This window comes from Artemia franciscana, unplaced genomic scaffold, assembly GCF_032884065.1.
Source record: "Artemia franciscana unplaced genomic scaffold, ASM3288406v1 PGA_scaffold_36, whole genome shotgun sequence".
Classification (NCBI taxonomy): Eukaryota; Metazoa; Arthropoda; class Branchiopoda; order Anostraca; family Artemiidae; genus Artemia; species Artemia franciscana.
The window spans coordinates 347579-362718 of NW_027062672.1; the positions used below are offsets into that span (position 1 = coordinate 347579).

Consider the following 15140-nt stretch of genomic DNA (forward strand, 5'->3'; position numbering starts at 1 on the left):
ATATAAGCTCAGCCAGAGTCGACCCAGCACTAAATGGGTATCAGGAGAAATTTGGGGAGGGTAAACAGGCCCAATTGCACTGGCTTCTAGCCCCCCCCCCCATTACACTTCCTGACTGAAGTGCCAAGAAACAGAAATCAGTATCACCGGCAGGGACTGTAAAGTACAATACCGTATTCTTTTTTGTTTTTAATCAAAATCCAGGGTACGGCCCTGTTCATTGTGTTTTCTTCCGTTCCTTTTCTCAATCTTTTGACAACCTGTGCCTTAAACTAAGATTGTATCAACATCCTACATATTAAACACCTAGCAATTTGCTTTATTTTGTCAATTCTTCACGGTTGTAATTTCTTCGAGGGAGTTGCTCATTTTTCGTCATATAGTGTACTTCTGGCGGTGCTATTTGCTCTTCCAAGTAAAATGCACCCGCCACACACCACCCGGTGTAAGTGATTTTTGAAAGTGGACGGTCCCTTGAATTTTTAATTAGTGGAGTGTATGAATATGTTGCAGTTCAAGAGAAAAAAAGATGAAACAATGATCTGTTCAAAAAAAACCTGTGCCAATGGATTTGAGTCGCACTAGACAACTAAATATCGAAGTCGTGCAGATTGAAACATTTATAACATTATCAAAAAAGCAAGTCACTGTGATTAGTAATTCAAAAAAAAATCGGAATCAAAATTGATTAACTCAAAAATACACATATCACAGTTGACAAGTGAATATTAAGTTTACAAAATAGATTATAGGCCTATATCTTTCTTCACTGAATACTATTTACGATACGGAAATGCTCAGCTATTTGGACCTAATAATTAACTTTTCTGTTCTAGCTTGAGCAGGGTCGTATCCAAGATTTTGTTCTGGGAGTGGGGGGAGGGATACAAAAGCTTTAAAAAGTGCATCAAAATTTATTTATATGAATTTTTGTTACGTTACTATGAGTCAGACAAACATTTCGGGTGAGGGGGTTCGAACCCACTAGCCCCCTTGATACGGTCTTAAACATGTGACAAGGTATGCACACAAGAACAAGAGGCTTCAGCCTCACCTCTCCCAAACCTTGAGTTTTTATTATTTTTCAGGAAGTTGCTATGTTTTCTATGGCATATAATTTGCATGTGTTTTTTGTTATATTTAACTTCCACAGGCTATGTGCTTTTCTACTGCTTAAAAAAAAAAAAAAAAAAAAAAAAAAAAAAAAAAAAAAAAATCGTCTTTGCCACAAACTGTCTATGTATGAGAAAATTAATAAACTGACACAAAATTCTATTTGAAACCCTATTTATCTCTAGTTACCAGGAAAAGGAAGTATAGGTTTCTGTTACAAGAACATTATCTACACAACTTCGAAACAAAAAGTGGCGAACAATTGTTTTTACTAGAAATGCGTCTTGTTATCAGTAATACCCGAAGGCCTACCCAATGGCGTCGATCCACGGAAATTAGGGGATGGGGCAAAAATTTATTTTTCAGAATCGAGGGGGGATTTATTGTGTTTCAATATTTTCAAAGAAAGTACCAAAAAAACATATTTTTCAACGAAGATACGGAAAAACAGATTTTTTTTAAATTATATAGGGGGGCAAAAGACTTTTGGATGGAGGACATCCCCCCATTAACGTTACTACGAGTACCTATAGGAACTTTCAATTCTAATTCCACTAACCGAAAAATTAACTTAGTCCGCTTTTCTTCTTTTTTTCTGGACAGCGAAAAAGATTTAGCTTTTAACTGATTCCAAACATAACCGCTTCGTCTTCGAAAAAAACAAAACAAAAAACAAACAAAAAATTGTAATACAGACTGCAATAGAAATAAAGTTGAAAATTTGCACGAACTATTTCTCAAAACCCTACTCATCTCCAGTTACAAGGAAAAGGAAGTACAAGTTTCCATTACAAAACCATTAATTATACGACTTTGAAGCTATAATTTCAGAACAATGGTTTTCAATAGAAATGGGTATCGTATTCCCCTCGAACTATCTTTAAGTCGCATAACAAAAAAGGCGTTAAATATCGGCGGTTGAAAAGATACAATGGTTAAAAGACAGATGAATAGTTAAGTGACTATATTGGGCTTTGTCAAAAGCACCTGTAACCATAGGAAGAAAATTGTAATTAAGCGCTTATAGACTGAGCTAATTTGGCCTATGCCTCGGGTCGTAATACAGAACAAATTATTAGGCCATTACCTGAAGGTTAGTATTGATGGGATATAAAAAAAAACATAATACGAAAGTTAATTTTGTGCGGTTGATTAAGAAGAAATCGCGCGCTAATCGTCTAGATTAGAAGTTATCTCGTTTTTTTCTAGTCCACAGTCCTATCTTTGTACAGATTCACCGGTTTAAATGTGATGTTCTCATGAGCTGGCCGTAAGGATCCCCCTTTCTAAGGAAATTTTTGGACTGAAATCATAATATTTTTCTCTGGGAGGAGGTGGTCATAAAATAACTAAAATATGAAAGCTAATTCCACATGGGTGATTAAGAAGAATTGTCAATCATCAGTCAACAATCCTCTCCTTCCATACACTTGCCATTATTATGAGCTGGCCGTAAGGACCCCTCCCATATCCATAGGAATTTTTGGTCTGAAATCAAACATGTGCGCATTTCTTTCTAAGAGAGAGGGGCCATGAGGCAAAATAAAATCAGAAAATCAATTTTGCGTGAGCGATTAAGAAAAAACACGATTTAGTCTTGTAGATAAGAAGTTATTTGCACAAAGGTGTCGGATAAAAGGGAATATGATCGCAGAGTTAGCCAGAAATACCACCCTCCCAACGCAATCTTTGGTTTGAAACTAGAACGCATGCAATATTTTTTTTCTAGCAGGGGAGGACTCTTTATTTTATTTTTTAGGGAAGGAGTTACAAATTTAAATAAGACAACAAAAACAGGCGTATTTTATAGAAAAAAAATAAAGGAAGAATTATATAAGTCTCGAAATACCGTTGAGGAGGGAAAAGGCCCATCTGCAAACGTACCTGCCTTAAATGTACTTCTTGAAGCACCTGCCACCCCGATAAATATCTCCTTTTACCTCCTTAGAGTTAAAACTGTTTGCGCCAAAGCACGACACACTAGGTCAGTCCTGAATTTTCAAGTTTTTCTTGTAAGTTTATAGCAAATAAACTTTGGCAATAGACATATGTAAATGAGGGATCCGTTGGGCTTGGCCCCTTAAGTTTTTCCATTATTTCATATTCTTTTAAAAATACAGGGTAGGAAGTATTTCTGTAATCCTCGAGTTAATCTGATTAGAAATGTTTGATTAGAGTTAATTTGATTAGAAAAGAAAACTTTGAGCCTTTAACAGAACTACGCTATGTAAGCAGAACAGAGATAGGTTGTGGGCCTGTGTCTTCCAAAAAACTTTAAAGTTTTTTATGATTTCGCAAACGTCCCCTGTATATTCATGTAATTCATCTTGTTTCATTTCTTCACCCCTACCTCCACACTCATATATAAGGTATTCCCCGAAGTCAGTCTCTGTTAGTGCCAGATTCACGGACACCAATTTCACAAAAAATTCCACATTTCACAGTGCCCACGGTGCGCCACGGATCTAGCTAATAACTAGAGGAATGAAATATATTATTTTCCTTAAATCTTTACAGCTTTAATTCATGTGGAAGTGATCTAAAATAAAAAAAAAAAGTTTTCCATATGAAAATAGCGGGTATCTCATTTTCTGCAGACGCCTACATAAACTTTAGCATATGTAATTGACATACAATGAAACAAAACATACAGCTAGAATGTTATCATTGTTGCAATTGTGAATCAAACGAAGTTCTATAATTTTTTTTATCTGATCACTTCAAGAAAACCAAATAATTGGCTGTAACACTACCAACTCTGTCAATTTAAGAGAATTTATTATCTAAAATTCATCTGTTTCATTGCTCCATGAGTAGCCTACGAAAACATTTCGTTATCATAATAAGTGTCTTTTTCACACTTATATTTATCGCATTTCTATATCGCAGATACAATGAAAATTACGACCATACAAGCTTAATGCATGGATGGATTTTGAGAAGACGGTGCGTTAGCCCCCCCCCCCCCTTCTGAACTAACTCCATTACTACAAAATTCTCAAAGTACCAAGGACATCAAAACCAAAACACTTTTTGGCACCCGAACCCATCTTGGGTATGCTCATGCCTAAAAACCGTGATCAACAAGTTTTCGTCAGAGGTGATTTTAGGGGAGTGGCAGAGGGGACATTTGCTCCGGGCGAAGAAGTTTTAGCGACACAAAATTTCAGATAAATAATCTAACAGTTCTAATCATTTTGTAATTTTAGAAATTTCTTTTAAAGTAGAGGGCACTGTTAATAAAGGAATATAATTAATAAATTATTAATCAAATAATAAAATAAATAAATAAAAAATAATAATAATAATAATCAAAATAAATAATAGTAATTAGGCTAAATAATTAAAAATTCATTGTCATTGAATCTTTTTCATTGTCATTTGTGAAATTCATTGTCACTGAGTCATTGAATAGTAACGAAAATCACACCATCAAATTCAGCGTATACAGAGAACCCTACTGTAGAAGTTTCAAGCTCCTATCTACAAAAATGTGGAATGTTGTATTTTTGCCAGAAGACAGATCACACGGATGCGTGTTTATTTGTTTTGTTTTTTTTTTCAGGGGCGATCGTATCGACCAAGTGGTCCTACGATGTCGCGAGAGGGCTCTTTCTAACGGAAATCAAAAGTTCTAGTTCCCTTTCTAAGTGACCAAAAAATTGGAGGGCACCTAGGCCCCCTCTTACGCTCATTTTTTCCCCAAAAGTCACCTGATCAAAATTCTGAGACAGGCATTTTGTTCAGCATAGTCGAAAAACCTGATAATTATGTCTTTAGGGATGACTTGATCCCCCACAGTCCCCGGGGGAGGGGCTGCAAATTACTAACTTTGACCATTGTTTACTTACAGCAAGGGTTATTGGGAAGTGCAAAGACATTTTCAGGGGGACTTTATGTGCTGAAAAAGGGAGGTAGGTCAAGGGGGGTGGTTAAGTGGGAGGGTCTTTCCATGGAGGAATTTATCATAATGGAAGGGAATTTCCATGAAGGGGCTGTAGAATTTTCCAGTATTATTTAAAAAAAAACAATGAGAAAATAAATACAAAAAATTTTCAGCTGGAAGTAAGGAGTAGCATTAAAACCTAAAAAGAACAGAAATATTACGTAAATAAGGGTCGTCTCCTCCTTAGGGGTCATTCCTAAAGAATTGGGACAAAATTCAATCTTTATTGTTAAGAGTGAGGTATGAACAAGTGGGCGAACCCCCTCATATACGAAATAAAAATAAACAAATATCGAGGTTCGTTACGCAAGTTAACTCGTAAGTTACGTATATTTATTACTAATTAAAAAGTTCGTAATAAAAATAAAAAGGTCTAGTTGCCTTTTTAAGTAACCAAAATTTGGAGGGCAACTAGGCCTCCTCCTCCACCCCTTTTTTTATCAAAATCGTCCGATCCAAACTATGAGCAAGCCATTTAGTCGGAAAAAAAAATAATATGCAAATTTCGTTTTAATTATTCATGTGCGGTGAGCCAGAAATTGAACTAAAAAAAAAATTAATTGCAAGTAAGGAGCGACATTTAAACTTAAAACGAACATAAATTATTCCGTTTATGAAATGGGTTGTCCCCTCCTCAACGCCTCGCTCTTTACGCTAAAGTTTTTTATGTTTTTAAAAAGTAGAGCTGTGACAAATAGTCAAACTTTAGCGTAAAGAGCCAGGCGTCGAGGAGGGGATTCAATTCTGACCCCTTTCATAGACGGAATAATTAAAAAAAACTTGTTTTTTTCATTTAATATTATTTAGGAACAACAACTGGAGGGGAAGGGGAGGGGAAAGATTTTCAAAAACACCCTTTTAGTATTTTCATTAAGAAAAACAGAAGTAGGGGGGGGCAAAATTTCTGCCGCTCCCTTACATTTTTTATTTGGCATCCCTGATGATTATTGTATAGCTTCAAGCCTGACTCAACTAAGGTCCAGTCATCCAAACCAATGCGTCGAATTGTGAAAAACCTGCTCTATTGGTCGGGCGGGAAGAAACAACAAATTGTACTCTTTTATAACCAGAGGTAGTATAATTATGGTAATAGGAGGGTAATTAAACAAAAACTGGAAAGAATTCGTCGTTTCTTAAATAAAAAAATATTCAATAGGTTTAAACTTGAGAATTTGGACGGATTTCACCAGCAGTGAAGGAAAAAGACAATGCTTTAAAAACAAAACTAAAAGTTTGTCTTGTCCGTGGATTTTTATCCATATGTTTTTATTTATCCTTCTGCACCAAGGCAGAGATTTTGGCCAAAATATTGCATTTTTCATTTTATTCATTCGCTATAGTTTACCTCATTTTTGTTCGTTGTCCTACTTTTTCACTTTGTCATCGTGTTCTGTGAAATTAGATGCTTGTTAAATATCCCAACCACACTTTGTTTTCTCTCTGTAATAAAACCAGTTTCTCTCTGTATCTCAGTATGCACTCGGATATAATCGGCTTAGACTGAGAAAGATAAACTACAATGCAGGTATATTTTAATTAAATATTTAACATATAGAGTTGGTATTTTAGTTAGGTTAGGTAGTCAATATAATGCATTATGGACGGTCTGCTTTCAATTATTCTCTGTTGTATTTTCCACCGTAGCAGTGTTTTAATGCCACCGCGGTTTTCCGCCACCTTTTAATTCAGGTAGGTCAGAATAGACATATATATATATATATATATATATATATATATATATATATATATATATATATATATATATATATATATATATATATATATATATATATATATATAGACATAAGACCAGACACAGACATAGATATAGACAAAAACATAGACATTGGCATAGATATAGACATAGACTAACCTAACCTGTCTATTCTGACCCACCTAATCCTCTTGATGATGCAAGATTTCCTGGGTGGCGGAAAACATACGGTGGCGGAAAACCGCAGTGGCGTTAAAACATCCACTTCATTTTCCATAATTTTGTTCCTAAAGTATTATATATTCAAAATATTTCAGTACATTTCATTACGATTAACCTAGCTTCACTTCTTGAGCGTGGTCGGGATATTTAACCAGTACCTGAAATAATTTAGCAGGGGGTGGTCTACACAATTATAAACTAGAAATGTCTAAGTGAAAGAAATTACTCACCTGTAAATATGTAAAGTGACCGTTTGTGCGGACCTTGTTTCTTATGGGAGACGAGGAGCCAGACTCAGGAGTTTTGGAGGGATAACAACCGTCTAAAGTTCTTGATCTTTCAATGGGAAATTTTGAATAGTTGGATTCTACCAAAGGCTTTTTAGGTGGAAAACCTGAAAATAAAAGGCAATGAACAATTGAATACACAGGGCAAGGGAAACATTTCGGTACTTACGCGTTATAGCGACCACACTTCGTTCTTGATATGTAATGAAACCGATTTTTTTGTGTGCAATCGGAAATAATCAGCTTAGTCTGAGCGAGAAAAACTACTTTGCAGGTATATTTTAATTCAATATAATATATAGAGGTGGTTAGATGCGTTCTGGGCGGCTTGCTTTCCATAATTCTCTGTTGTATTTCCATAATTTTATTTCTAAAGTATTATATTTTTATCATATTTTGGTATATTTCATTAGAATTATCCTAACTTCACTTCTTCGGTGCGGTCGCTATAACATGTAAGTAGACTTACCAACATTTCCTCTAGTAGATCCACCGGGGACCACATATTCAGAAATGAAAATGTACAACACGCTTGAAAAATAAAAACTTCTTAGGCTAACCTGGTTAAAACACAGCATTTGAAAATACTATGTCATGATGAATCCTCAATTCTCGAAGTGCCAACGATAATGGGAATCAAAAAATATTTTTTGAATTAGCTTCCTGAAAACTTACAAAACCAAGTGTGTCTAAAAAGATAGGGAAAACTCAGGACTCCGATTTTTAATGAAAAAATAGCATACCATTGGAACAAGTGACTGCAATCACGATATTTTGCCTCGAAAGCATCTTTTTTCTTTTTGTTTTTTTTTTCTCCACCAAAGGTGGATCCAGAGCAAAATCTTGGGGACAAGGGCGCCAATGATTGACCAAATTGATAAGTTTATTTTAAAAAAGGTAAAAGAACGGAATGAGGGCAGCAAATAAACTTGGGGGTGGCCCAGCTTCCCCACCCACCGATTTGCCCCTGTCTACACAGCTAACTGGGTACTGGAACATCACGTTTATATATAAAAGTAGGACATAACTTTAATATAGACACTATCTTATTTCATGTCCATCGTGGCAATTCATTTCGGAGGGTTACGCATCGAGCAGGCGAGGCACAAAGGCCCCTTGCCGAGGCGCACAACTATCTCAAAACGATAGTAAAAAAAAAGTTTAATAGAAACAAAACTCACATAAACTAAGATTATGATGGAGATTTGAGTGCCAATACCAAACAAAAAAGGGTGTCCTCAAGGAAGGGGCGGGAAACACTTAAGAGAGATTAAATGAAGAAGGTTCGTAATAAGCAACTAAGAAAGAAGCTTTGAACAGAGGGGTAGGGAGGGGAGTAAGTAACGCTGTGTGGACTGATTTGGTGCTAGGATGAGTAGTCAATAAGAAATCTAAATTTGTTATGACTTGTGAAGTCAGGTCACAAGTTTACTAAATCTGGCAAAAAACATCATGAAGGACAGTAGCGCCAATTCTAGAGGAAAGAGAGGGGACAGAATGTATTTCTAAGAATCTAGGTCGCGAAACTTGTTATTGTTTTTCTTTTGAGAACACAAGTGTATGCTTCCATGAAAATTCCAAAACAATATTTTAATCATAGAGGGAGGCTGAAAATCGGGGGTTAAGGGCAAATCCTCAACCCTAATTGACCGTGTTTTTAAATCTTTTGATATACACATCAATGCCACTTTTGTAGGCAAGCCAGCCTGATCTTTTTAGCCAATTTGGTAGCTATAAAGCTATAATTACAAATAAATACATTTCCACATCCCTCACAGAAAACCCCATTAAAAAAAAGCATGTTTAGGACATTCGACTAAAAGAAAAAAAAATTACACTCATAATTATACTTGCATCGCTTTCCTTGAGAGACGAGGATTTTAACCGTCAAACCTAAGATGATGAAGCAGAACTTAATCCATTCGTTCTCGCAAGGTATTAAATGATTTGATTCTTCAAATGTATATTCCCCTAGTTTCGCTAGAATAATTTTAACGGCTGATATAGCCATTTTTATATAGCCTAAAGTATATTTGAGGATATATTTACATTAATTGACAGCAAAAACATGAAAAGCTAGTATTTTGATATGAAAAAGGGATCAGATGGCAAAAAGAAAGAAGTAATTTGAATCTTCATTCAGCGGGTTTTTTTTTATGGCACTTGGTATTTACCAAGTGACATATATCGATCGCAATTTCTGTCGCTCTGTCGGTCCAGCTTTTGCTAGTTTTGGGCACTTCTAGATAAGCTAGGACGATGAAAGTTGGCAGCCGTATCAGGATCCAGACGAGATTAAATTAGAAATAGTCTGTTCCCCGATTCGACCATCTTGGGGGGGGGGGGGGGGGCGAGCGAACAAGATAGTTAATAAGAATTTTATTTGGCGATAAAACATGAATGTTCTTCTAAAGTGTGGCTTGCTGTCTAGGGGTATGATTTTCGCTTGGGGTGTGAGAGGTTTCAGGTCCGAATCCCAGACCATTCCCTTGTTTTACGTGAAGAACATCCGAAACTACATGCGTGATCAATATAGCGATCGCTGAAAGTTGACAGGAGTATCAGGAACCCGACCAGATTAAATTAGAAATAGTCGCTTCCCCGATTCCACCATCTGTGGGGAGGGGGGGTGGAAGGACGGTTAATACGGAAAAATAGAAAAAAATGAGGCATTTTTAACTTACGAATGGGTTATTGGATCTTAATGAAATTTTATATTTAGAAGGAACTCGTGTCTCCGAGCTCTTTTTTTAAATCCCGACCGGATCCGGTGACATTTGAGGGGGAACCGGAAATCTTGAAAAGCGCTTAGAGTGGAGAGACCGTAATGAAACTTGGTAGGAAGAAGCTCTTGGCTTTTGGCTCTTCCGAACTCGTCACAAGTGCCACAAGAGCTCTTGGTTCTTGTTTAAGTATGTAATAATCTCAATCTCTAGCCCGTAGGCTAGAGATTGCTACGGTAGACCGTAGCAATTATATCCCAGTACCATTACACTCCCCACGGCCATCAGGGCAAAGGCATTAACTTAGGCAATTCGTTCATGGTTTATATATAGCATATGTTATTCAAAAAAGCGGGCATGTTTGACCTTTGCTATCCAAAAAGACGAAGGGCATGCAAATGAGCCTTTCAGAGGATGTTGAGGAGAGAGTGTGACTTTGATTTGGAACTTTCAGGAAATGATAAGCGACATCATCAATTGACTAAAAAGGTAACATTTGCACGCTACTACTACAGCAACTGTCACTACTACTACTGCTACCACAACTACTACTACTATCACTAAAACTACTGCCTCCCTGTATTTTTCCTCCTGTTATCAGCTAGATCTGGCAATAGAAAGCCCGCCAAAACTAGATTTTGAACGTTTTCCGGTTGAAGAATTTGTGTACCTCCCAAAACGATGCCACAATTGCCAAAAATTTGGTCACGTTTCAGCGGCGTGCTCTGCTCCCCAGACTTATCCAAGTTGCGGTATCCAAGGTCATACGTCGAATGCTAGTACCCCATGCACGAAACCAATTGGATGTGCAACATGTAAGTCAACAAAACATACATATCAGTCATTCCAATGGCCTGAGATGAAAAAAAAACTAATCGGAAAACAAAAACGATCCAATGAATGAGCAGAGTACTAGGATTGTGTCTTGGAATATGAATGGAGGTGTGTCTAACAAAACCCCCGTAATTGCAGAACGTCGGTCTTCATCTACTACTAGAACGTCGGTTCTATTCAACTACTACGTTGAAGAACGTCGGTCTTCATTCAACTACTTCGTAATTGAAGAACGACGTAATTGAAGAACGTCGGTCTTCATCTACTACTAGAACGTCGGTTCTATTCAACTACTACGTTGAAGAACGTCGGTCTTCATTCAACTACTTCGTAATTGAAGAACGTCGGTCTTTCGTCGGTTCCATGTCGGTGTAGCGATATTCTGTGCATCCAAGAACATTTGCTGACAAATCATAGTCTCAGCCTACTCAAGTTTTCATACAATCATACGTTTTGTATTGTAGCAGGGTGACCCAAAAAGATCCGTACCCATATTTTATTCGATAAAAGATCATTTTTTAACAAATATCCTTTCTGTTGCAGGACATGAAAGGTGAACCTTTGGATGGTCGTTTGCAGCTATAGTTGTCCAAAAAATATCTTGGACCAATCAACAGAAGACATTCTCCCTGGAGACCTATTTTGTGACAAAATCATACCAGAGTGTACAAATTCAGTTTCGAAAACTTTAGGCGCTTAAAGCATCTTAAATGCAGAAAATACGTTTTGATATTGTATTGGCGAAATACTCAAAAAGAAAGGATCCACTCTCAAGGAAAATATGAAGGCCCTTCTAAAAAAAAGATGCGGAAAAAAATAGTAATTACAGCCTAAATTCACTGCGATTCATAGGACTTGAATTAAAAAAAAAAAAAAAAAAAAATCCTGATTCCCTGAAGGTTTAAACTTTATACACCTACCTCAACGGATTTGCAATTTTTAACGGAACAAAAATTAAAAAATTAAACATTTTTGTCTTCTAGACCAGTCTTAGGTCTGTTTGGGCATTAAAACCGATTTTATTATTATTATTTTTTTTCTTCTGGTTTCTTCAATATTCTGAAGTTTTAGCGCAGTATCATATTTTTCACAGTGTTGCCACGTCGAACCGAGAGACAATAAATAAGAAAAACTAATGGTACTTGTTAAATAAGCCGAAAACTCTCAAGAAGTAACGTTAGGCTAATCATAAAGATTAATTAGGTTAATAATCATAATGAAATATACCGAAATATGGTGAAAATATATAATACTTTATTAACAAAATTACGAAAACTACAAAAGAAAATTATGGAAAGCAGGCCACTCAGAAAGCATTATGCTAAATATCTAAACTGACCGCCTTTATATATAAAATATTTAATTAAAATATACCAGCATCGTAGTTTTAATCACTGAGCCTAAGCTAATTATAATCAAATGCGAAAGACAAACCGGTTTTTCTCAGATCACCCGATTCAAACTTCTTGAGTTTTTTTGGAATATTTAACAAGTACCAAACTAATTTAACGCCTTTCGTCCGCAAAACAACCTCTTGATTCCCAAATACAATTACACTTTTAAAGGAAGGCTACGCATTCTGAAGGTGTTCGGTGCCATTTGTTTTTTGCTTAGTTTGGTACTCAGTTTTGTCGAATACTTCATATGGAGGTTTCTGTCATTAATTTGATTCCCGAGTTTGGTACTTGTATAAAATACCCCCTACCGCTCAAGTTGTTCATGCATTGACACACTTTAACCGGTTTTTTCTCCTGTTTCTTTCAACTTAACGTGAGAAAAGACAAAGAGAAGTGACAAAATATATGGGAAATATATAACTTGGGCTTTATTTTTTGCACATTAGGGAGGGGGTAAAGTATTTGGGCAGTGTGAAGTCAGAAGACAATTCTTACTTCATAATACCAGAATAATTGTGGCTAACACATTGTGCAGCCAGACCCGTTGTACTTTAGCCCTAGCCCCCCTAATGCGCAAATATATAGCCCAAATGTGTTTCTAAAGTTTTATATTTTAATCATACTCAGGTATATTTTATTAGGATTAATCTAACTTCTCTTCTTGAGCGGTAGTTGGTATATCATACAAGTACTCCGATTTTTCTTAATTTATTAAGATATATATGGTTGTGTAACTTTCCACTTCACGAATTCATACAATTATATTTCACTGTCCGTGGTGCTTGGATCTTTTAAACTTCAGGACGAATTCCAAACGAGTGAAGTTTTCCTTATTCCTGGTGCTCAGCCAATTACGAAAATCTGCAAAACTACGAAGACTGCTGAGACCTCCCGTGGATAAACTAATTATGCCCATACAAACTTTATTTAAACAAGTCATGAAATTAATCTTAGTCAACTTGGGTAGACAACCATTGATTTGCCTTTTTTTCAACTTAAAAAGGGTTTCAAAAACTATAATTTGTAACCAGTAACATATATGTAACCGAGCCCAGACAAAAAAATAGATCTGCTTTTTGGCTATGACACAAACCAAGAGATCCATTAACAGAAAAATGACCACAGACGGAATCATTAGAATAGCAAATCATAGGGCAACTCCAAGACGAGAACATAATTTGTACATTGCTGAAAATAAATGGTCGTGGATTGTTAATTTAAGATACACATACCAAAACTTCAATAATTTTTCATTTATTAATTTCAAAAAAGTGAAAACACCAAAAATAGATTTTGTTTTAAGTAAATTGCAAATTATGTTCTGGTTTTGAGAAGGCATGGGGGTTGTCAGCCTTACTCATATTAAGTTTTGCTCGTTTTGAGTCGGTTATTGATTGTATTTATCTGTTCGTTTTGGGTTTTATTTGTTTATTTATGTTATTTATTTATTTGTTTGTTTGAAGTAGTTACGGTTGAAAGGCTAGTTCACTTTATTTCTGCTCATTTTTGGTTTAATGGAACTCTTTACTTTTCTTTGAAAAACTTGATTTGCGGAAAAAGTTCTATAAATTAATCATAAAAAAGAAGCAAAGAGAAACAGAGAATCGACTTGTAAAAATACTGCGACTGAATGTTACGACTACTCGCTGAAAATTTCATACTACGCAAAAAGGCGGTGTTATTCGTCTTCTATTACTTACGCAAACTTAACATGCAAAAACATTTAAAAATATTAATGGAATATAATATTAAATTAATATTTAAATTTTTTTTGTGAATTTTATTATTATTAAATCTTATTTTTTATTAATTTAATTAAGTTAATATTAAAATACTGATTTTACAGAAAGTGAAAACATTTCCCCCAGAACTTATGTTAGGTGTTTTTATGCCTGAAAACTTCAATCGTAGCCTATAAAGTTGTTCTTTAAGTAGTTTAAAATAATGAAGAACATCACAATACCTTTCTATTATACAAAATCTAAAATAATAACGTGTAGTTTTCCGAAACCAGTGAATAAAATACAATATACAACCTAAGCGAAAATTTCAACTACATAACCAACAGCCGTTCGTCAGTGTTACCAAGTTTAACCATGAAAATGAAAAAAAGCAATACTATTTACTTAAATTTGACGTCATTTCTAGCCCATGAAAACTTAAAAACTAAAAATCTGAGGACATCCAAAAACAGCTAAACCCTCAAATGAGAGATACACCTTTATTTTCACCAATTTTTTGCATTAGCTACTACAAAGACAACATAACTGCATAGAGAGTTCCTTTTCGTTAAGAAAAAAAAAATTCCGGTCTTCCTTAATTTTCCCTAATTCATTAAAACATTTGATTCCTGATTTTCCCTAATTCGTTAAAACGTTTAATTCCTGGTTTTCCATTGTTCATTAAAACATTTAATTCCTGCTTTTCATTAATTTTTAAGATATATACTATTGTTTAAGTTTTCACTTAACCAAGTCAACCATATTTTATTACTAACTCGTTTCATTTCGCATTATGAACTCATTTTATTATAAACTCACCGACCTGTATTTTTTTATACTTTATGACATGAATCCGTGGAATTTTTGAGCCGTTTTTTTTTTACCGCTTTCGAATGTCCAATAATTTCCATTTTTTAAAAATTCATGCACTTCCGATGAAAGCACAATAATACCATATCAGAATTATCCCTCTTGTGTGCTCCACTTTTTATAAATAAAACAATGTAAACGGACGATTGAGCACAGCAAGATCTATAAAACACACACACTGAGAGGGTGTAAAGAGGGAGGCTTTAAATAGATTGGGTTGGAGGAGGAGCGTGCGTAGCTGTGTTGGCCTCAGGCGGCTTGGTGCTGCAGTGAGTTATTAGTAGTAGTAGTAGTAGTACTAAACAATATATGA

At 35.4% G+C, this 15140-nt stretch overlaps 1 protein-coding gene across 4 annotated transcripts in view; it reads right to left on the minus strand.

Annotated features, from left to right (window-relative positions):
• The window catches only part of LOC136041733 (protein TANC2-like), a 281477-nt gene that overhangs the window by 208420 nt on the left and 57917 nt on the right, over positions 1-15140 (minus strand). For all 4 annotated transcript variants that reach the window (XM_065726482.1, XM_065726481.1, XM_065726480.1 and 1 more), the window contains exon 3: positions 7226-7389. In XM_065726482.1, coding sequence (XP_065582554.1) covers positions 7226-7389 — 164 coding nt within the window. The remainder of the gene's footprint in view (positions 1-7225; positions 7390-15140) is intronic.